Source organism: Aulonocara sp. 'chitande type north' Nkhata Bay, linkage group LG3 (assembly GCF_057382095.1).
Source record: "Aulonocara sp. 'chitande type north' Nkhata Bay isolate Kocher_YH1m ecotype deep benthic linkage group LG3, A_spYH_male_GT1.1, whole genome shotgun sequence".
Taxonomy (NCBI): Eukaryota; Metazoa; Chordata; class Actinopteri; order Cichliformes; family Cichlidae; genus Aulonocara; species Aulonocara sp. 'chitande type north' Nkhata Bay.
The window spans coordinates 7317042-7341029 of NC_141346.1; the positions used below are offsets into that span (position 1 = coordinate 7317042).

Below are 23988 nucleotides of genomic sequence, written 5' to 3' on the forward strand. Positions count from 1 at the left end.
TAGGTCAGGTTTTTTTGAGTTGGAGAAAGGAGCCGAGACTCCTCGGAGAACATTGGATTACAGACTTTGTGGAAATCCGCAGAAGAGGAATAATTTTCCATTGCAATGGATGGCGAGCCACAGCCCATTTGGGATTGAATCTGGAAGTCTGGTTGCCTGAACTGTGGTAGGACAAAACAGTGCAAACCATACATCGATCGTGGACTGAACTCACACCAATAACTCACCAGATCACCAAACAGGCCTGGGGCCTGTTCTTCGTACGTCGCTTACTACATCCAAGATCAAATGACACATCCAAGACCAAACCATCGCGCTAACCGTGAGCTCGCTAATCCGGTTCCCCGAACACACCTGCTGTTGACGATTAGTACAGCTGGACGCAGTAATGTGACATCACTGGGTGTCGTAAAAGGGGCTACACATCGATAGTAGAAACATTGATCGGCAACCCGCTGATTGGTCGGCGAAAATGTCGAAGGGGCGTGCACGGTATTTTCCGGCAGCAGAGCAAGAACTCATGAGTGAGGGATTTCAGGAGTTTCAGAGTTTAATTAAAACGCAAGGGAACACTGCAAAGGCTGCAAAAGCAAGGAGAGAGGGCTGGCAGAAAGTTGCTGACAAATCAAACTCGTAGGTAATTTAATAATAATAATAATAATGGATTGGGTTTATATAGCGCTTTCAAGCACCCAAAGCGCTGTACGATACCACTATTCATTCACTCCCACATTCACACACTGGTGGAGGCAGCTACGGTTGTAGCCAGGCTGCCATATCGCGCCATCGGCCCCTCTGGCCAACACCAGTAGGCGGTAGGGTAGATCTATCATATGACACTATATTGTCCAATATCATATGGCATTATATTATATTATAATATGTTATATTATATCCCCTTTCACATTAGAGCCACAACAGGACCCACAAGAACATGGGAACAAGTAAAAGTGGAATACAGGAGTATTCTACAGAATGGTAATATTTATCTCTTAGATTGCTTTTCGTCTCTTGGCAAAGTAATACTGGCCTGTAATACTCTGTTAGTTTGTTCATAACAGCAACCAAGAAAAGGGCAGAGGAAAAAAAGACAGGTGGTGGTCCTGCACCCCCTCGTCAACAAGTTGGTTAAGTAAATAATACCCTCACGGGAAAATCGATATCTCTCTATGAGCACACTGTCGCGCTGAGCTAAAGGATCCTGTCTATCCCGCAATATATGCTGGATTCTGAGGACTCTCCTTATCAATCTTGCACCTTCCGCAATGGGTGGCTCGCGTATACGGACAGGACATGGCTGCGACAGGCTTCCCAAATCCACCTTCGCTTTTATAGCCGTGGTCTCTCATCTTGATTACACGAAGTAATTTACAATTACTACTCTGAAATATGAATTACATCTGTAATAATCACATACATGTAATAGAATGTTAATAGTACATTTCCCTTTTTTAGGAAATGACCTGTATGTATCTGTGTGACATCAATAAAAGGATCAAGTGCTGCATTATCTTTAGTTACACTGATGTTATTTATTTATGGTGAAACAGTGGTGGAATATCGCTGTTGCTTTCGTATAAATGAAGTGGACATACCTGCGTGGCCGCGATCTAATCCTGTTTACATAAAGTAAACCTGCTCCCGAGCAGGTTTACGCTTACGGCTCTGTTGCTATGACAGCAAGTCCCGGATGAGCTTCGGGGAACCGAACGATCCAGGATCACGCGAAATCGTCAACAATCTAATCCAGCTAACTTACTTAGCGAGGTACGAAGAACAGGCCCCTGATCTGGATCCTATTGACACTTTAAAAGACCCGGGTCTAACATTCTTTTCTTTTTATTTTGGGTATCTGTGCGCGCACACACAATTTTGGTTGTTATTGTAAATGCAATACAGTGCACAAATTTCAAATATAGTTGAACCATTGCTTCATCATTTGCAGTTGTGGTTTCATCCTCTGGGCTCCTGTCGTTCCTGAAATCTTCTGATTTGCCCATTGTTTATATATTTTGTTACATACTGGTTACATAAGTCTGTCTACAGAGACGAGATCTTGCGAGCTGTCTTTGCATTCAGACTTCACATGTTGTCCAGTTTCAGTTAGGGAGACTGAAAACCATTTTTTGAGGATAAATCATCATGGAAGAAGATATCATTCGGAGTTCTGTACTATATCCTCAGAGAAAGAGAAAGAAAGAAACAGAAAAGGTTGTTTGCAGCAGCAAAAACTTGGAAAACCTGGATAGTGAGTTTCCTCGAGCTGTACAGGTTCGCTGTTTTTATATTCCAGTTTACCATATTTCTTCACCTGACTGCTGAGTGGTCAGTTGCTTAACCTGCAGTGGTTCAGGCACAGTTGATCGTCTGAGTGAAATTTTCTGAAGTTGGTTAATAGTTAGGGGAACATTATTAGAAAGTATGTGATATGTATGCAAAATTTCCATACTCCCACAATAAATGTCACACGAGCTTCACCTCTGTGTGCAATTTAGTACAGCAGCAGAAAAAAGTGTGTGAAAATTTTAATTGGTCATAAAATTGGATCTGACCTTGATCTGTGACAATTATGAACCAAATTGACATCCTTATCCAAATAACACATAAAATAATGAAGATATCTTTGCCACTTTATTTGGCACATCATTAGATGCTCCCAGTTTGGTAAAAAAAAAAATTGAACAAACAAAAATAAAAACCCACCAAAAGACTGATGTCTAAACAAAGGCTAAACAAATAAAATGATATCAAACACTGAATCAAAAAGAACTTTTTATTCATCTCCATTGTTGGATGATTTCAGTGGATCTCAAAATCGAATGATCACATCAATACAGGTGTGAATTAGAGACTTGCACTATCCAGTTATGGTAGCTAAAACCATAATTGGATAACTCAAAGACTCGACTCACTGTCCACCTTAGAGGATCAATGGTTAGAGACAGCTGACACATACAGGTGACGAAGCCTCTGGCTGAATGGGATGAATACCTCACTACTTGCCTCTAAACACCAGATTTACCTTTTTGCCTCCTGTTGAACATTAGTATCTAGAGGAGGAGAGATGAAGGAAAGGAGCTTTGCTCTGCCAGCGGGTCAGAGGGACCTACTTAAGTTCCATTACAATCAAGCAAAAGCAAAGTGGTAAATGCAGCTGAGGATCAACCAAAAAGCGAACGACAAAAAGAGCCACAACAACAAAAGGATAAATGAATAAATTTCTATGTCGGCCCTATTATACCACACTCCTTACAGTACTGCCCTTATCATCAGTGACATCAGTACAAATACAGCAACAGCGTAGCAGCCACACTTCCTGTTCACTTCACAACTCTAATTTGAGCACAGATATGACATATACACAAAAACCACAAAAGCACTGCTACAGAGATGTGACTGTCAACAAAGAAAATATGTTGGCTTCCTAGAACAACTTTCTTTGCTCACACAAAAACATTTTCTATGTCTGTGTATAGTTTTATCATGCTTAGTTTAACACTTAATCACAACGTTGTAGCTAAGAGACAGCTCTTCACTGAGACGTTAATATATCTAAGACAGTCGTGCATTTTAATTTCGAGCTGAAGATTTTTGTGTTTCTTTTTACTTGATCTCACTCTCCAGTCATCTAACTCCCTGCCATCCTAGTTACTGACATTGTCAGGACTATTTCTCCACATGATTTGAGTGACTGTCTCAGTCAGAGCTTCATCATCCCTCAGCCTATAATGTTGTAGGCTAAACAAGAGGCACATAAAATGCATTGAATTTTAGATAATGATAAGTTTCCTTTTAGGAAGAAGAAGGTTATATCATTAATAAGAAGAACACGGGCCACATAAAGTTTTAGTCTGACCTCTCCACATAGACAAAAACATTTGTATGATTTTCTTTGCCTTTTAAGTCTGTTTCATGCAGCTGTGTTATAGTTATGTTTATCATTTATTTCATTCAGCTGAATTTTGTTGAACTCAACCCAGTTTTTGCCCTTTTAATTTCATATGTAGTACAAGCCCTTGTTACAAACACAATATCTTTAAATAACTGCTTCAAACAGCATCTCAGGTTTGCACAGTTTAGGGGTCACACATATGGAAACTGACTGCTTCCATCCTGCCTGTCTGTGAGAAGAGTTCCAGCTTCCATCTTCTAGGGTTTAGTTTTCAGCATCTCACCTGCTCCTCATCCCACGGCAATCAGCAGGAGGCTTTTTAAACCAGCACCGCATGCCAGTGTTCGCCAGCTTGTCCTGCTACCATCACTGGTAACTTGGCCTCCTCGTGTTCAGCTTCATGCTCGTCAGTTCTGTGTCTAATGTGGCCTCTCCGTCTGCAGCTCCATTAGATTCTCCTCCTGCCGTGCTTTCTCTCCAGCACTGGTTCTGGTCACTTCCAACACTACAGTCAGTGCACAAACCAAAGGTTCCATACTCACGCTGCTCACCTGCCTGCCCTCCTGCCCATCGTGACTCTCCTGGATTCCTCCTCTTGACTCCCAGGAACTTAACCCTGTCCTGTCACTGTGCTTGCCCCACAGCACACCCTCACGGCCCATTCCATGTCAATCCATGCTCACCTCTGGCCACTCTCTCGCTGTCCTGCTCAGTAACCTCTCTCTCCTGTTCTCATTGCTCTCAACGTGTTCATTCTCTGGCTACAGCCTTCTTCCGCTCTAGGTTCCCCATTAACATTTTAAGTCATATTCTAGTTTTTGAGTTCACATTTTGTAAATAAATCTTGTAAATAGTTCAGCATGTATTGAGTGTACTTTTGGGTCCAAATCTCACACATACCACTGGTTCTTGATAGATATAACCCATAGGGCTGCTCAATTAATCGAATTTTAATCACGATTACGATCTGGGCTTTCAACGATCATTAAAAATGACTGAGCCGATTATTAGCCCCTCCCTCGTTTATCCACGACACCTTAAAGGCCGGTCCGTGTAAATATTGTCGGGCATAAACCGTCCGTGGCGCAAAAAAGGTTGGAGACCGCTGATTAAGAGGACCCGAGGGAAGCTCGGAAAGCTAAGCAGAAGTTATTTGGAGAGGAGAGTGACTGCTGTTGGTTGAAAAGAGAGTTTAAAAAAAAACAACTTCAGTGGTGTTGCACACTATTTTATATTATTTTTTAAAGTCATTGTTAACCCTTTAAAGCCGGTCAGAGCAGCACGCTCCGTTTGGTGTAACTATTTTTAAATCCCTGTAGAATCTGGACCGTGTAAGCTAGCGCAATAATTTGTTTTGCATATGAAACCGGATGTAAGCCCCACTTACATCTTATGCCATCAGCTTGTCCTCGGTCACGGTTTCCTTCCACATAAAGCTTTGCAAAAATTGCATAAAAAGCGCTTGCAGGAACAAAAACATAATATTCCAGAAACAGGCTTCGCCGATCCGATCAGCTGTTCGTAACACTTCCCACAGTGAAACAGACGTCAGCGCGAACTATCACATGTCCGCCATTTCCTGGCCGAAACCGGAAGTGACATCATTTTCGCGGAAATGTAGTTTTTTACTTGTAGGCCTTAAAAGCCTATACTGGTCATGTTTGACTTTTCTGAATAGTTTCTGGGATGCTTAGAACTCAAATTGCACTGCTGGAAATAGTTTATTTTGATGCACATGCTGTTTTCTTTGCAAATTTGCATCATAGGATTGTTTTTTCGTTTTTCCTGCAGTATATAAAAATTGATGTATCTCCAAAATAAAACTATCAACACACTCAAAATAAATTTCCTGTTGTTGTAAACTATTTTTTGCAACTTTTTTGTATTTAAAGTTTTGAGGCATAAACCTCTTAAATTTCTCCAAGTAATATATGTAAAAAAACAAAACAAAAACGATTTTAAATTTTTTTTTTGTAGTTTATTGCACTTTTTTGCAATTAATGTAGTTACTATGGACTTAATGCATACATATTATTAAAATATGGGCTATAACAGTTGTATAGCAACTTGAAATGCTCCCATAAATGGCACTACAACATGTAAAAAAATAATATAAGCTCTGGCGGACTTGGTTCTATAGTAGGTCTTAAAGGGTTAAATAAATATCGTCAAATAATCGAGATCTCAATTTCAGTGAAAATAATCGTGATTATCATTTTTGCCATAATCGAGCAGCCCTAATAACCCATATGGAAAAGATATCTATAAATCTGATAAAGTTTGCGTCTGTCTTGTGTGAAACTTGTTTGAAAAGCATACAAGAGTGAAAACAGATATAAGATCCTTTGAAAAATTATATAATGAAACTTGTATGTTTTGGATACTTACTAAAACAATATATGAAAGTAATGAGAAAGTGGCCACTTTCATGAGTAAATCATATAAGCCTGATATGATTCACTATATGAAGTAGGCCGCATCTTATGCAAGTCTTTATATGTATTTTCTATTTCTTTTCCATATGGGAATCCACAAACTTTTAGATTTGCAAGCAGTCAAAGAGAGACATGGAGGAAAGAAATCAGAACGTCAAAGTAAATGAATGCACCTGAATGAGGGAGTGGCCTTGGAGCTAGTGTAGATGACTGAGAGGAGCAGAGCAAGCAGATATATTGTTGTACAGAGCTGAACTTGGAGGAAGATCGAGGGCAGCAAAATCAGAACAAAGAATGCAGAAAGAGTATATTGCCTGACTTACAGTATGAACTATTATGAAGTAATGTATTATTTTGCATTAATAATAAAGTAGTACTTGTATTAGAGACCATACCAAGTGCTGTAAGCTTTTTCACTTGTATCTACAAACTGCAGAGGGCACAACTGCTCATTGAGGAGTTACAGATAAGGCCACGGAAAATCACCGCTTTATCAGTGACAGCACTGTGATGGCGGACCAATTGCAGGCTGATGGGTGGCCATAAAGATATCTCCTGCCTGTGATGTGAATGATGGAACCATGAGTTGTAACGCCCCTTAGTGGTAGTAATGTGGTAATGCCTGGTGTATCCACCAGAGTGTGCAGTGATGCACTTGATGTACTCTAGGCCATCAGCCTAGGTCCCAAGGCTATCAGGAGGATGACAGAAATGTTTACTGTCTGAAAGGGTTTAAGAGAGAAAGGCCCCAGGCTGAGTATCACACCTGGATAGGAATGCTGGACGGATCAGTCAAAGGATCTTTTTAATATTAATTACAATGTATGCTCATAATAGAGTTGATACACTCCTCAGTTGAAGGATACAAGCACTGATCCCATGGTGTGTAGGGTTAACTGAGAAGGAAAAGATACGAGTGTTTCAGATAGTGTTAAGAGGCTGTGTGTTGAGGTATAAGATGGTGTTCCTGTACTGCTGATAGTGTAACAGAACATATAAACTTTGAGGTATCAGTTAGAGCTGAGAGTTTTCTCACACAGAACAGAAGACCCCTGATTAGAGGACAGAAACCATTGCCATGTGGAAGGCTCACAAGGAGAATAAATCAGAAACCACAAGCTCTCCCCGTCGATAACCAATCACAAATATTCGCTATTTTCATGTGTCTCATTTATACTTTGAATTATGAGTTGTGCCTCACTTCTCTGTGTGCAGACTGCCCCACATAGAGATCCATAGCTGTGCATTCCTGAGTTTAATTAAAAAGACCTTTAAAAAATGGCTTTCCTTTCATATGACTTCATATGAGTGTGTGCCTTTTATTGCCTATATTGCTAAAATCTTAATCATTAATGCTGCCATAGCTGCAGGTGTAGGTGTGTGGCAGGAGTAGTTATGGAGTTGTGGTTAAATAATTAATGGCTAAAAGATCATGATTCTCTGTACAGAAAGTTCTTGTGTGAATTTTAATAAATGCACAATAGAAAAATAAATGTTTTTAGACCAATGAATAGGCATTGTCACTGGTAATCAGCCTGAGAGATATGGTGAGAAGGAGCATACTCTAGATCCAGTCCAAAACTGGTTTTAGATCAGGCAGTGTTGTAGCAGGTTTGTGTTGTTTGTGGCTTGGCTCCAGAAGGGGGAATGGGATAATGGGCGTAGGGGGCAGTGCCAGGGGGATGGTCGAGAGTCGGCAGCTAGTAACCACTATTTAATCATGCCTCCCCTATTTAAGCATATATACATATATATACACTAGGGGTGCAACGATATTCGTATCGATATTGAACCGTTCGATACAGTGCTTTCGGTTCGGTACGCATATGTATCGAACAATACAACATTTGTAATTTATTTTATCAATTTTCCTTCTGACGATGCTGTCTGTGTTGAGCGCTCAGTGAATCTGTGTTCGACTACTCCGCCTAGGCTGCACTGTCGAGCGCAGATCCACTGAGCATTCAACACAGACAGCATAGTCAGAAGGAAGAGCGCAGAGCAAGCTAGCGAGACAGAAGTTAAGCTCTCCTTGCAACAGGCAAATTGAACCTCCCCCACCCTCATTCAGATCTGGCGTTTGGAATTATTTTGGTTTTCATGTGACGTATGACCCTGAAGGTAAGCGAGTCATGGACTAAAGTAAAACAGTATGTTGGATGTGCCATGCAATGCTCAATTACATTGGTGTGAACTAGTGTGTTAGCCGTCTAGCCCCATGCACGGAGCGATCGGCGGTAGCTCGTTAACGGAGATTTGCCGTGTTGTGGCGTTAAGGTCATTTCAACGAGATTAACCTGAAAGCACTAGTGGGAACACAACGAATATGACTGCACATTTACGCCGACATCATCCTAGTGCAAAGACAAAAACAACAAGCATGCTACTAACTTTAGCCGAGTCATTTAGACAGCTGTTAGCACATGATTCTCCTTATGCTGCTGAGAATATAGCCCAGAAGAAGCGGATAGTATAGCTTTTATTTTGGAAAGAGCCATTTCTCTGTAATAAACTCTCTTTTCCAAAGATGAGTGATTCCTCAATCAGATACAGGGCTCGCAATATCGCTAGCCCGACGTCCCGGGGCTAGAGATTTTTTCAGTCGGGCTACCAAAATCTATCTCTTCCCTGCCCGTCGGGCTATTGTAGGAAAAATATATGTCAATGCTTTTGCATTCTTTCAAGGCAAGGCAAGGCAAGGCAAGGCAAGTTTATTTGTATAGCACAATTCAACAACAAGGTGATTCAAAGTGCTTTACAGAGACATTAGAAACAAGAACAAATAAAAAGCATGATTTAAAATTGAATAAAACAAGCAAATAAACTAACTAATTAACTAACAAACAAACAAACAAACAAACAAACAACAGTATATAAAATCAAAACAGATAAAATCAGAACAGTAGATAAAATCAGTAGTTAAATGTAAGTTTTGAAATTTAAGCTTAAAGTGTGGATTTGGTGCTTTATTCAAATGCAGCTGAGAACAGGTGAGTCTTCAACCTGGATTTAAATAAACTGAGTGTTTCAGCTGATCTGAGGCTTTCTGGGAGTTTGTTCCAGATATAAGGAGCATAAAAGCTGAATGCAGCTTCTCCGTGTCTGGTTCTGACTCTGGGAACTGATAAAAGACCGGATCCAGATGACCTGAGGGATCTGGAAGGTTCATACTGGGTCAGGAGGTCATTGATGTATTTTGGTCCTAAACCATTCAGAGCTTTATAGGCCAGCATCAGAACTTTAAAGTCTATCCTCTGACGGACAGGCAGCCAGTGTAAAGACCTCAGAGCTGGACTGATGTGGTCCACTTTTTTGGTCTTAGTGAGGACTCGAGCAGCAGAGTTCTGAATGAGCTGTAGTTGTCTGACTGATTTTTTAGGTAGACCTGTAAAGATGCTGTTACAGTAATCAAGCCTACTAAAGATGAATGCATGGACTAGTTTTTCCAGGTCCTGTTGAGACATCAGATCTTTTATCCTTGATATATTCTTGAGGTGATAGTAAGCTGACTTTGTTATTGTCTTAATGTGTTTTTCTAAGTTTAGGTCTGCATCCATCACTACACCCAAATTTCTCGCCTGGTTTGTGGTTTTTAGATGTATAGATTGAAGTTCTCTGGTGACCTGTAATCGTTTTTCTTTGGCGCCAAAGACTATTACCTCAGTTTTGTTTTTGTTTAGCTGGAGAAAATTGTGGCACAACCAGTCATTGATTTCCTCAATGCATTTACCAAGAGCCTGTACAGGGCCTTGGTCTCCTGGTGACAGAAATGTAGCTGGGTAATTATGTCATTGGCATCGGTGAGCCACTGTCAATATGTGACATATTGAAGTCGCGTTTGAATTTGCGCTTGTTTTTTTGCTTTCACTTTGCAATCGTCCGAACTGTGTTTATAGAGAGCGACAGCACTGATCTGTGAGTGATGATAATTTGTGCACCAATTCCTCTGACATCGTCTTATTAATCGTTAGCTTACTATGCAAACATGACAAGTGAAATCTCCCGCAGCAAGCTTAAACATGTGAGAGGTTGATCGCGCAGAGAATCGCTGAGCTTATGTGAGTGCGTGTGTAAAAGCATTTCAGTTCTGCTGAGCCAAATAAGACAGGTCAGGGTGAAGAAGTGACAGCCAAAGAAAAGCTTACCACAAAACGGAGAAGTTATGACAAATCAGACTATAAGGCAAAAAGAAAGTGCAGCTTTATGGTTTCATGGACAAAAGAATTTCTGTGGCTGCAATATGATGAGCTAAATAACCAGGGCTGCACATAAGTGGTCCGCAGGTGCGCATTCGCTGTCAAAATAAAAAACACGCACAAGGGTTAGGGTTAAATTTAAAAACTGTACTTTTGAGTTAAAATATATATTTATAATTTTAATAAATGACAAATTAAAAATGCATGAACATTTTTTTGTATCGAAAAAATATCGAACCGTGACACCAAAGTATCGAACCGAACCGAACCGTGAATTTTGTGTATCGTTGCACCCCTAATATACACATAAAAAAAAACAAAACAAAAAACCCCACCAAGCACGCCCCTGTGGGCAGTTTATCCTTCAAGCTCGGGTCCTCTACCAGAGGCCTGTGAGCTTGAGGGTCCTGCGCAGTATCTTAGCTGTTCCCAGGACTGCGCTCTTCTGGACAGAGATCTCCGATGTTATTCCCGGGATCTGCTGGAGCCACTCGCCTAGCTTGGGAGTCACCGCACCTAGTGCTCTGATTACCACGGGGACCACCGTTACCTTCACCCTCCACATCCTCTCGAGCTCTTCTCTGAGCCCTTGGTATTTCTCCAGCTTCTCGTGTTCCTTCTTCCTGATATTGCTGTCATTCGGAACCGCTACATCGATCACTACGGCCGTCTTCTTCTGTTTGTCTACCACCACTATGTCCGGTTGGTTAGCCACCACCATTTTGTTCGTCTGTATCTGGAATTCCCACAGGATCTTAGCTCGGTCATTCTCCACCACCCTTGGGGGCGTCTCCCATTTTGACCTCGGGACTTCCAGGTTATACTCGGCACAGATGTTCCTGTACACTATGCCGGCCACTTGGTTATGGCGTTCCATGTATGCCTTGCCTGCTAGCATCTTGCACCCTGCTGTTATGTGCTGGATTGTCTCTGGGGCATCTTTACACAGCCTGCACCTGGGGTCTTGCCTGGTGTGATAGACCCCAGCCTCTATGGATCTTGTGCTCAGAGCTTGTTCTTGTGCTGCCATGATTAGTGCCTCTGTGCTGTCTTTCAGTCCAGCTTTGTCCAGCCACTGGTAGGATTTCTGGATATCAGCCACCTCCTCTATCTGCCGGTGGTACATACCGTGCAGGGGCCTGTCCTTCCATGATGGTTCCTCATCTCCCTCCTCTTTCTTGGGTCTTTCTTGATCCTATTTTTCAGGTCAGTTCCTCTCGCACTCCACGATCCTTCTCCTATCGCACTTGGGGCTATGTACCCAATCTCGGGTGGGGGTGATGATATCTCCCCCCTGACCTGGCGTCCTGACTCCTCCTTGCCGTAGCATTTGTGTTGTACCTCGTAAATCTCTAGCTGTGAGAGCAGTCCCTTCTTTCGAATGTTGGAACACTGAGCTACTAGTTGTTTCGCCGTCATTGTGGATGTTGGGTATCGAAGAATCCATAGGCACCAGACATATGCACGAGCAGTAGCAGAAGAGAGAGGGGAGCCGCCTGAGCAAGAGTTGCGCTGCCTGGAAGAACAGGTAATGGCCTTTTTCAATAGTAAAGGCATTGAAATGGATAGTAAGGACATTGAGGGATGCCATACTCTTCCAAGGAAAAACAAGAATCAAAAACCTGCCATTATTATAAGATTTGTTAATAGGAAGCAGAAAAAGGAGCTACTGAAGCAAGGAAGGAAGTTGAAAGGAACGAATGTGTATGTTAATGAACACCTAATCAAGAAAAACACAGATATTGCAAGACAAGCAAGATTATTAAGGAAACAGAAGAAAATACAGTCAAGCTGGACAACAGATTGTAAGGTGTTCATTAAGTTAAACGGAATACCGGAGCAGGCAAAGTTCTTAGTCATTAAAGAGCTGACAGAATTAGAAAAATACGGCTAAAATGTAAGGAAAAGCATTGGGATGGTCGATGGTACTTTCAATGAATTGTCAAATTGGTGGTTCTTGACTAAGACAAAGTACTGGCTAATGGCTGCTTGGTGGGGCCTGCCCCCCTGGCTCTGTCAGGCCCCTGCTTGGGGGTGAGGAGGTCTTTGGGTCTTGGATCTCTGGGCCTGTGGCGCGCTTGGTTTTGTTGTGTGTGTGTGTGTGTGTGTGTGTGTGTGTGTGTGTGTGTGTGTGTGTGTGTGTGTTTGATTGTTTTTGTTTTGTTTGTTTTTCTTAGGGCAGGTTTGGAGCAGATCCTCAGTGTTTTTCTCTCCCTCTCCTTCTGTAAACTTCCTCACCAATTTCTTTCTTTCTTTTTCTTTTCTGTTTTGATTCTAATATCTCAAAATACAAACTCCTAATAAACTTCTAATAAAATATGACCATTATAGCAAAAGCAGTAATGAAACTTTCTGCCACGGTTGCACTGGTGCAACTACCAACTTTTTTTCTTAGGCGCACACAAATTTTTAACACCTCAGTTTTATATGTGCACTTTTTTTTTAAATTGCTGTCCATACAATCTTTCCACACACACCACAGTAAATTCAGTGCATCATGTTGTCAGCTTTACTGTGTCTTAACCAGGGAAACTGGTCAAGCCACTCTCTTCCAAATGTAAACACTTTCCCCCCATTTACTCTCAGTGGGCTCTGAGTTGATTGTATGTGGCTCATTATCTGATGCCGTTTGATCCCCTATTCAATTTGATTCAATTTTTCCTCAGACAGTCAGAAATATTATAATTCTGATCATTTATCTGCACTGACACTTGTGAGACTTCATCAGAGGTGTGAACATCACAGCAGATGCCTTTGTGTCAAAGTAACTGAGGATAAAACACAGAAAAACATGAAGGAGATTTTCCTGGCCTGACAACCTTAAAAATATTCTGCAGTAGAACAAAAACTGAAGAAAACCATGAATCAACATATGAACATTACTCTGCTTTTCTTCAGCAGCATCAGGTAAAGAGGTTTTATTAGAGACAGCCAAGCATTTTGCAGTTTGGCATCATTTTAAAAATTTAAATTTCTCCTGTATTAAACAGCAGAAAAGAGGCTTCCTTGTCGGAGGTCATTTAAAAAAAAAACCAACAGCGGTCGACAGAGCTGTAAGCAACGGTAGACTGGTGCGTAAAAATCTAATAAATAATGCAGAAAGAATTTTGGCTTCTGAGAGTTGCAGCTGTGTATGATGTGATCATCAGGCACAAACTAAGATATACAAACAAAATCATTTGTGCCTCAATCCAGACACAAATAAAAAATAACATGAAGTATTTTACAAATGTTTGAATCCAAACTTGATTAAAGATCATTTAAAGACACATTTTTGCCTCCACAAATTTTCCTGTGTCTGAAAATATTTGTTAGTTTCAGTCCCTGACAGAAAATTAAATATACCTGACACACACCTGTGTACGTGTAGTTTTACTTCCAGTGAGTCACATTCAGTGTGAGCAGCCAAACATGATGGCAGACTGCCACAGATCACTTCTGAGGAAAGAGGAGGCGTTCAGCTTCCTCATAGTTTCACACCTGCATGAAGCAGCCTCACCCTGACAGCTTCAAATCACTGTGTCAGCTGATCACTTCCTGTCCTGTGATTGGCTGAGCTTCAGGCCTTCTCTCAGTAAACTGGAAACAGGGATTGAGACAGTGTGAGGTTTGTGGAGTGCCACAGTGCTGTAATGAATACTGTAGTGGAAGAAGTTCTTTCACACTCTTCATCCTGGAGCTGCTTTATGTCCATGATCTGCATGGAAACACATCTATGGAGAGGAAATCCAGCTGCTGAGGGTCACATCTGCATCATTGTAGCTACAGTGGATGTTTCAGCGTCAGGACTGGAGGCGGAGCTTTGTGCGTGTCAGCTCCAACCGGAGCGCTCGGGCGTGAAACTACGAGGAAAGCCGACGTCCTCCTCTTTCCTCAGAAGTGATCTGTGGCCGGTCGGACTTCATTCCACAGATGTGCTTTAACAAAGTGTGAAGCTGAACTCTGAGCTGTGACAGTGAAGCAGTGTGAGAGTGTCAGTAGATGATCAGCAGAGGAAAGTGAAGCTGCTGTGAGCTGATGTCCTGAAGGGCTTTTAAAGAGTCTCTGAGTTTGACAGGAACATGAAGATGTTTGTGGTGTTTGTGATCCTCCTGCACGGTAAGTACACCTTCCTCTCTCTGCTCTCATCATCAGCTTTTCTTTCATCTCTCTCTCTTTAATGTGTTTCCAGTTTAGGTTTTCTGTTTGGTTTTCCTTTGGTCAGCATTAAACCTGTTTTCAAGTTCACGTCCTGCCTCCGTGAGTTTGGGTCCAATCCCTGCCTGCCACACAGCGCACCATGACAGTTATATGTGTTGCACTAGTTTAAAAGTTTTATGTTATGGATAAATTGATTAAAACAAACAGCAATTGTCACTGAACTGAATTTTATTTACAAGTATTTTTAACATGTAGGAACATAACACTAACTTTTAACAATTTTGAATTGATATGTATTTAACAACAATAAAGTAAATAACAATAACAATAAAACAAGAATACTTATAATACAGCAACAAATATCAGGCCTTGGATCCTCCTGGTTAAACAAACGGTCCAGGACTGGGACACTCAGGTTAATCCTGCAGGGTTTGGTCTGGTTAACGTCTGCTGTTTTTGAGTGTGACCCCGCCCACACCTGCAGTTATACTGTATGATGATATAAGTTTCTACGCACTGAATGTGTTATGTCAGTAGAACAAAAAGAGAATCAATAAAAACACAAAAGCCTCTGAGCTTTGGATCACAAATACACAGCAACAATAATCAGATGTGTCATATTATTGTGAACAAGAGCAGCTTAATCAGAATCAGAATACTTTATTGATCCCTAGGGGAAATTATTTTTGATTACAGTGCTCCAGTATAAACAAACAGTAACAAAGACAGACAAAACACTAAGTAAGAATAGCACAATATATACAGGCATATACAGTGGGGCAAAAAAGTATTTAGTCAGCCGCCGATTGTGCAAGTTCCCCCACTTAAAATGATGACAGAGGTCAGTAATTTGCACCAGAGGTACACTTCAACTGTGAGAGACAGAATGTGGAAAAAAAAATCCATGAATTCACATGGTAGGATTTGTAAAGAATTTATTCGTAAATCAGCGTGGAAAATAAGTTTTTGGTCACCTCAAACAAGGAAAATCTCTGGCTCTCACAGACCTGTAACGTCTTCTGTAAGAAGCTTTTCTGTCCCCCACTCGTTACCTGTATGAATGGCACCTGTTTGAACTCATCATCTGTATAAAAGACACCTGTCCACAGCCTCAAACAGTCAGACTCCAAACTCCGCCATGGCCAAGACCAAAGAGCTTTCGAAGGACACCAGGAAAAGTATTGTAGACCTGCACCAGACTGGGAAGAGTGAATCTACAATAGGCAAGCAGCTTGGTGTGAAAAAATCAACTGTGGGAGCAATCATCAGAAAATGGAAGACATACAAGACCACTGATAATCTCCCACGATCTGGGGCTCCACGCAAGATCTCATCCCGTGGGGTCAAAATGATCATGAGAACGGTGAGCAAAGATCCCAGAACCACACGGGGGGACCTGGTGAATGACCTGCAGAGAGCTGGGACCAAAGTAACAAAGGTCACCATCAGTAACACACTACAACGGCAGGGAATCAAATCCCGCAGTGCCAGACGTGTTCCGCTGCTGAAGCCAGTGCATGTCCAGGCCCGTCTGAAGTTTGCCAGAGAGCACATGGATGATACAGCAGAGGATTGGGAGAATGTCATGTGGTCAGATGAAACCAAAGTAGAACTTTTTGGTATAAACTCAACTCGTCGTGTTTGGAGGAAGAAGAATACTGAGTTGCATCCCAAGAACACCATACCTACTGTGAAGCATGGGGGTGGAAACATCATGCTATGGGGCTGTTTTTCTGCCAAGGGGACAGGACGACTGATCCGTGTTAAGGACAGAATGAATGGGGCCATGTATCGTGAGATTTTGAGCCAAAACCTCCTTCCATCAGTGAGAACTTTGAAGATGAAACGAGGCTGGGTCTTCCAACATGACAATGATCCAAAACACACCGCCCGGGCAACAAAGGAGTGGCTCCGTAAGAAGCATTTGAAAGTCCTGGAGTGGCCTAGCCAGTCTCCAGACCTCAACCCCATAGAAAATCTGTGGCGGGAGTTGAAAGTCCGTGTTGCTCGGCGACAGCCCCAAAACATCACTGCTCTCGAGAAGATCTGCATGGAGGAATGGGCCAAAATACCAGCTACTGTGTGTGCAAACCTGGTAAAGACCTATAGTAAACGTTTGACCTCTGTTATTGCCAACAAAGGTTATGTTACAAAGTATTGAGTTGTATTTTTGTTATTGACCAAATACTTATTTTCCACCCTGATTTACGAATAAATTCTTTACAAATCCTACCATGTGGATTCATGGATTTTTTTTTCACATTCTGTCTCTCACAGTTGAAGTGTATCTCTGGTGCAAATTACTGACCTCTGTCATCATTTTAGGTGGGGGAACTTGCACAATCGGTGGCTGACTAAATACTTTTTTGCCCCAGTGTATATACACAAAATCCACTTATTAATAAATAGCTGAAAAAGGAAGAACATGTGCAAAAAGGGTGTAGCTGTTGCAGTAAACAGTGTGTTAAGTGGATGCGTTGTACAGGGAGCCACAGGCAGGAAAGATTTCCTGTGTCGTTCAGTGGTGCTTTTCGGTAATCTGTCTCTCACTGAACGTGCTCCTGTGACTGACCAGCATGTTATGGAGTGGGTGGGAGGTGTTATCCAACATTGTCTTTATCTTGGACAACATCCGCCTCTCCAACACCACCTTAAGAGACATGTTTTGGCTGTACTGCATGAAAAATGTTGAGTGGTCAGTGGGGGTGGAGTTAGTTTATGGGGCTGCAGAGTGAGTTGTTCAGGAAGACTCTTCCTGAGATTAACCCTCTCAAGGCAGGCGTTGCAGATTTGCAACAGTTAAAAACTAACAACCTGATTACCCCACATACATATTTTATGAGTTTTTTTTACTCAGAAGTACCACTGGAGGACTTGGTTGTGCAATAGCAACTAAAACTTAATTTGAGCCTGAGAGGGTTAACTATAACCTCAATAAACCGTAGGTAGAGCAAAGTGCCTGTTGCTTGAGAGTCTATGCCAGGGGTGGGGCACGTCCACCCCCCCGGATAGGAATACGGCCCATGAGACTATTTCAGTCGGACTGCAAATTTATGTTTATATACGCACTTATAGCATGTAGGGATGTAAGAAAATATCAATACATCGAAATATCGTGATATTTCATGTAATGATACTGAATGGATATTCAAAATCTGTGTTATTGATTTTTTTTTCATTTGAAAAATTACATGCATTTACTGTGTATTTCTTTTGTATGTTGCAATTCAAACTCTGGCCACTTGTTTGCAGTTTTTACCGCCTTTACGTTGACGGAAAAACAAGGTCTCTCGATAACTGTAGAAGCGTCTAGTTTGCCAAAACCAACGAAGTAAAACAGTGGATGTGTGGCCAGTTGTGCTAGCTAACTGATGACTGAAGAGGAGAGGATACAGCCGGCCCCAACAGCTTTTAAAGCTGATATGTGGACTTATTTTGGATTTAGGACAAAAGAAGGCAGTAAAGACTATGACAAGAGCAACGCACCCATAAAATCTGCACCACCAGAGTCAAATATTCAGGTAATACAACAAATTTACGAACACACGTGTCTAGACACCATAACGACAAAGTTATGGTGTTGAAGAAGTTAACTTTTTGAAACTACCAGCAACTTCAACTCGTACAACAAAAATAATGCAGTCAGTACTTGTTTTTATTTGCAAAGACATGTGCCCTCTGAGTGTTGTGGAGAATAAAAGATTTCGTAATATGATTAAACCGCTGGAGCCCCGTTACACCGTTCCTTCCTGACAACACATCACGGACATCGCTTTGCCAAAGTTGTACCAAGAAGTCAAAGTGACAGTGCTGGACAGCTTGTCGGAGACAGTTGCATTGACATGCGATGCTTAGAGTTCGAGAGCCACTGAATTGTACGTAACTGTTACAGCACGTCACATAACGGACCAATGGAAACTTCAGTCTCATGTACTACAGACACGGGCCATGCATGACAGTAACACAGGTGAAAACATTGCAGCGTTACTAACTGACGCTGTGATTGAATGGGGATTGAACGCAAAGGACCTTGTTGTTGGTACCGATAATGCACCAAACATGGCTGTCGCTGCTAGACTTGCAGGCATGATGCACATACAATGTTTTGCACACAGTCTGAATCTCGCCTCACAGAAAGCACTGAAAATACAATCCATGGTGCGGCTTCTCGGGAGGATCTGACGTGTAACAGCCTTTTTCAGGCGCAGCACCACAGCCAGCAATCAGTTGAAGCAGAAACAGTGCCTCCTTCAGCTACCAGATCACAGATTGATCATGGACATAATTACAAGATTGAACAGCTCCTATGATATGATAGAATGATTTTTAGAACAGCAACCAGCCATCTGTGCTGCTCTGCTTTCTGCAGAAGTCAGGAAGAGTGAAAAAGTAATTTTCACATTAAGTGAGTCTGACATCACATGTGCAGAAGAAGTTGTCAGGGCACTCAAGCCTATGAAGGACGCCACTCTGGTGATGTCAGAGGAGAGCATGCCAACCCTGTCCATCATTGCTCCTCTTCATGCCAAGCTTGTGATGGGTGCACAAGAAAGTGTTGATGATACACCGACAGTAAGGGAAATTAAGACTGCCATAGCAGAAGATCTGTGAAAGAGATATGTAACTGAGAGGGAGACACTATGCATAAGATAAGATAAGATAACCTTAATTAGTCCCACGTGTGGGAAATTTGGGTCTTCAGGTCTTCAGGAGTGGGCCCTTCACTCCAAAAGAGTCTCCACAGCAGGTGCAGTCTGCTCTGCCCTTTCCTGTAGAGGGCGTCTGAGTTATGAGTCCAGTCCAGTTTATTGTTTAGATGAACACCAAGGTACCTGTAGCTGTCCACAGCCTCAATGTCCATACCTTGGATGTTCGGTGGTTGCAGTGGAGGATGTTTGTGCCTGCGGAAGTCTACCACCAGCTCCTTGGATTTACTGGCATTGATCTGGAGGTGGTTCTGCTGGCACCAGTCCACAAAGCGTTGTGTCAGTTCTCTGTACTCCTTGTCATCCCCATCAGTGATGAGGCCGACTATTGCAGAGTCGTCAGAGAACTTCTGCAGGAAGCACCGGGTGGAGTTGTGGGAGAAGTCTGTAGTGTAGATGGTGAAGTGGAACGGTGCCAGAACCGTTCCCTGTGGGGCCCCCATACTGCAGACGACCCTGTCCGACACACAGCCCTGAGTTCTCACATACTGTGGTCGGTCGGTGAGGGTAGTCCAAAATCCAGGTAGTGAGGTGATGGTCCACTCCTGAGTTCTCCAGCTTGTCCTTCAGGGCAGTGGGAAGAATGGTGTTGAAGGCACTGGAGAAATCAAAGAACATGATTCTCACAGTGGTGAGCACTGGTACAACACAGGAGGTTTTCCAGAGCTGTGGGACTCTCCCCAGCCTCAGGCTCAGGTTGAAGAGGTGCTCCATCACCCTACACAGTTGGTCTGCGCAGGACCTGACGACCCTTGAGCTGATGCCATCTGGACCTGCAACTTTCCTGGCTTTAATCCTCCTCAGTTCCCTCCTACCCTGGGTGGTTGAGAGAGACAGGCTGGAGCCTTGTGTTGAGTGTGTATTGGATGCTGTTGTTGGGGGTGGGGAGGACTGAGCAGGGTGAGTAGAGGAGGTGTGAAGTGTCTGAGGTGTCAGACCCTACTGTGCAGCAGTAGGGGTGGGTGAGTTTGCAGCTGATGTTGAAGACTGCCTCATGGCTGAATCAAACCTATTAAAGAAATGATTCAGTTCATTTGCCCACCTCACATCCCTCCCAGGCAGAGAGTTCTTTGTGGCCCAAGATGGTTCTAAGGCCTCTCCAGACTTCGCAAACGTTGTTTTGTTGAAGCTGGTTCTCCATCTTTTGCCTGTAGCTATCCTTCCCATTCCTTATCAGTCCCCTCAACTCTCTCTGCACCCTTTTCAGCTCCTTCTTGTCTCTAGATTTGAAGGCCCTCCTCTTCTGCTTGAGGACAGCTTTAATTTCTGGGGTAATCCAAGGTTTGTTGTTGGAGAAACACCACACAGTCCTGGAGGGTGGGGTGTTATCCACACAAAAGTTAATATAGTGCGTATTGCATGTCACCAGGCTGTCGATGTCCTCTCCGTGGTCATCACAGATCACCTCCCACACAGTAGACTCAAAACAGTGGCATCAACTGTTGATCCTCGGTTTAAGGACCTGCCCTTCTTGTCTGAAGCAGAGACCAGTGAGGCCTGTTCCAGACTGCTGGAAACTGTGGTGGCTGTGATAAAGAAGAAAAAATGTAAGTAAATAAATGAATGAATGAATTTCATTCCCCTCTGCAGGAGACATAGTAAATGCACAGAGAAGTGTCCTGACTCTGTCAACCAGCTTGTATTCCTGCACAAAAATCTGGAAATTGAAAAATAAGCACTGAGAAAACACTATAACATGTAAAATCTCAGATTTGAGGATTATGGCTGACTTTTAAAAGAAGGAGGCGTTGCTGTCTTGCAAGCGATGCATGGCACTACTAAAGGTGAGGATTTGTTGTTGTGGCATTGAACAAGTTTAACCTGCCATTTAAAAACTGGCTGTTTTATTCCCAGCTTCACAGAATGTGCAGTCATTTGAGTTTTTAAGCTTTAATCTCAGCTATTACTTCCATATGGATACATTATTCTTATATGATTTGCTTAGCCTTTGGTGGAACAGGGAATTGTAAATAATCACATCTTTTTTTTTTTTTACAATCCTGACAGAAGAATCTTTGAACAGTATAACTTCTCTTTAAGGAGGAAGCAATATTCTTTGGAAATTAAGAATTTATTATTCCACTTGTTATCAGAGATGAGGTAATTATGACTAAAGAGTGGCTATAATCCAGGTATAGCTACTGAATAAAGGGGGCTCCTCCCCCTTTGTGAGTGTGGACGCTTCATCTCTTTGCTCTCTAAATGCTTTGCTTCTTTTATTGATTTTTACCGATTTTTATGCTGATTTTTTCCCTTTTTTCCATATGAGCTTACCTGCGATAGCTTCTGGACACTTATAGATCATTAGGACTAAAGTGTTCTTAACAGAAACAGCAACATTTTTATAGTTACCTTATCCTCAGCGCTCCGTGTGTCTGTGGCCTAGACACAGCTGAAGCCTGATTACAGCGTCTGGGCACCGAGCAGCCTCGATAGCCTAGAAAGGTGCTAACCGCTAGGCTAACTAGCAACAAGATGCCTTCCCTCTCCACAGATGACTACCACAGCCTCCTGCAGAAGATTGCAGCACTGGAGACAAAAATTCATTGCTTAGAAGTAAACGTGGAGGTAAATGGACTGTGTGGAAATGAAACAACCTTGCCTTTGACTCAAAACAATGGCTATGAGCAAGCTAGCACACAGCTAAGGAGCACAGATAACATGACCAAGAAAGTAGACTTTGTGCACTATTATAAATCCTCAAGCGATAATCCCCCCTTGGACTGTCTTGGTCCAAAACCAAGACATAAATCATGTCTCCTGGAAGGGGGAGGACGTACCACAGGCAGGGCACAGCGAGCTGAAATCTCTGAAACCGACTGGCCTTCACTTCCTACGAGACAGAGAAGCTCTTCTACCCCTGTACACGAGAGGAAACAGGACTGGACAACCGTGAATAGGAAGGTTAACAACAAACCTTCAAAACAACTGAATGTGAAACTGCAGAACAGATTTGCTCCACTATCAAAGGACCCTGGATCTATATCGGACAACCATCCATCTAAAAGTAGCGAAGTAAGGCCTGAAAATCCACGGGGAAAGCTAAAGGCTAGGCCTGAAACGCTGATTGTGGGTGACTCTGCCGTAAAGGATGTACAAAGCATGTGCGGTAAGAACACTAAAGTCCTCTGCTTTCCTAACGATATGGTCAACATCCTGAAGGAGAGAATTCTTCAAATTGCAGATGAATATCCAACTGTGACAAACATTGTCCTGCATACAGGGTCAAACGATGTGTCCAAACAACAATCGGAGGTTCTGAAACGGGACTTTATTGGATTATTAAACACTGTAAACTCTCTGAATGCAGCTGTATTCATCAGTGGGCCTGTACCGCCGGTCAGAGGAGGAGACGAGAGATTCAGCAGGCTGTTTACACTGAATAAATGGCTTATATCAGCATGTGCTGACCACTCAGTGCACTTTATCGACAACTTTAATATTTTTTGGGAACGCAGGCATCTGTTTAAAGCAAATGGATTTAATTTTAACAAGTCAGGGGTGAAACTGTTCACCTCCAACTTGTTTTATTCCATATGTCATCCATCTGTGCTTGGAGCCAAGGCTGAGATAAACAAGGAGTTATCTCATAAAGAGGAACAAACAGTACTCCAAGAACAGACAAAGCCCAGCAGAAACCTTGAGGAGGAGCTCCATTTGCCCCCACCCGGGAAGAGCCTCAGAAAGGAGAGACATCTGAGGCAAGAAGAGGCAAGAAGAGGGGTCCCTATTTGCCTCCAACTCTCTCAACAACACCAACGACCAGGACCAGGATCTTCCCCAGTCCCCCAAACCCCTGACAGGCCATCACCACCATCACCCTCCACTCACCTCCCTTTCTCCCGCCTCCCCACACCTGAAATTCATTGAAGAGATGATGGAGCGGGTCAATGCTGGGCTCAGATCTACCCCCCGGCCCAATCCCTCTTTGTCCCCCATAAACCCCCCACCAAAGCAGCCAAAGGTTCGCCACCGAGCCCCACCCTCAACAGAGCAATCGAAGTCACATTGCCCAGCCTCGCCCCCCTTAGTTCCTCCTTACCACCTTCATGCTTTGTCTCCGCAGTCTGATGTGTGATGTGTGGAGGGTCCGGGCTGCGAGGATTATGGCAGTGGTGACTTTTCCCAGGAGAAGCTGGGACCCTGTTTACTATAAGGTTTTAAAATTTCTGTACTTTTAGGTGACAGAAGGAGACATGTGGCCTGGTCAAAACACAGAGAGCTGCACTCTGAAAGATCTTTAAATATAGTAAACATACCTTGTGTGCCACAGACTGCTCCCAAACACGAGGGGACAAGTAATACCTCTAAAACACTTAAGTTGGCTTTATTAAACGTTAGATCTTTAGCTGGGAAAACATTTTTAATTAATGATTTAATCACTGAGCACAGCCTTGATTTTATGTTTTTAACTGAAACTTGGTTGGACCAAAGTAACAGTGGAGCTGTTCTCATCGAGACGACCCCTCCTAACTACAGTTTTATCAGTGAGGTCAGGGCGAGCAGGAGAGGAGGAGGGGTTGCTGTCTTATTTAATGAATCATTTCAATGTAAGCAGCTATCTCCTGGAAGTTTTCAGTCTTTTGAATATGTGGCTTTACAGCTGAAGGCCCCATCCA

The 23988-nt window shown here is 42.7% G+C and overlaps 1 protein-coding gene across 2 annotated transcripts in view; it reads left to right on the forward strand.

Moving 5' to 3' along the window:
• The window catches only part of LOC147333739 (uncharacterized), a 95849-nt gene that overhangs the window by 33860 nt on the left and 38001 nt on the right, over nucleotides 1-23988 (forward strand). The window contains exons 3-4 of one of the 2 annotated variants that reach the window (XM_086268559.1): nucleotides 1080-1100; nucleotides 10654-10680. The exons of the other annotated variant lie outside the window; for it this stretch is intronic. Of the exons in view, the coding sequence (XP_086124685.1) occupies nucleotides 1080-1100; nucleotides 10654-10680 (48 nt within the window). The remainder of the gene's footprint in view (nucleotides 1-1079; nucleotides 1101-10653; nucleotides 10681-23988) is intronic. 2 annotated transcript variants of the gene reach the window in all.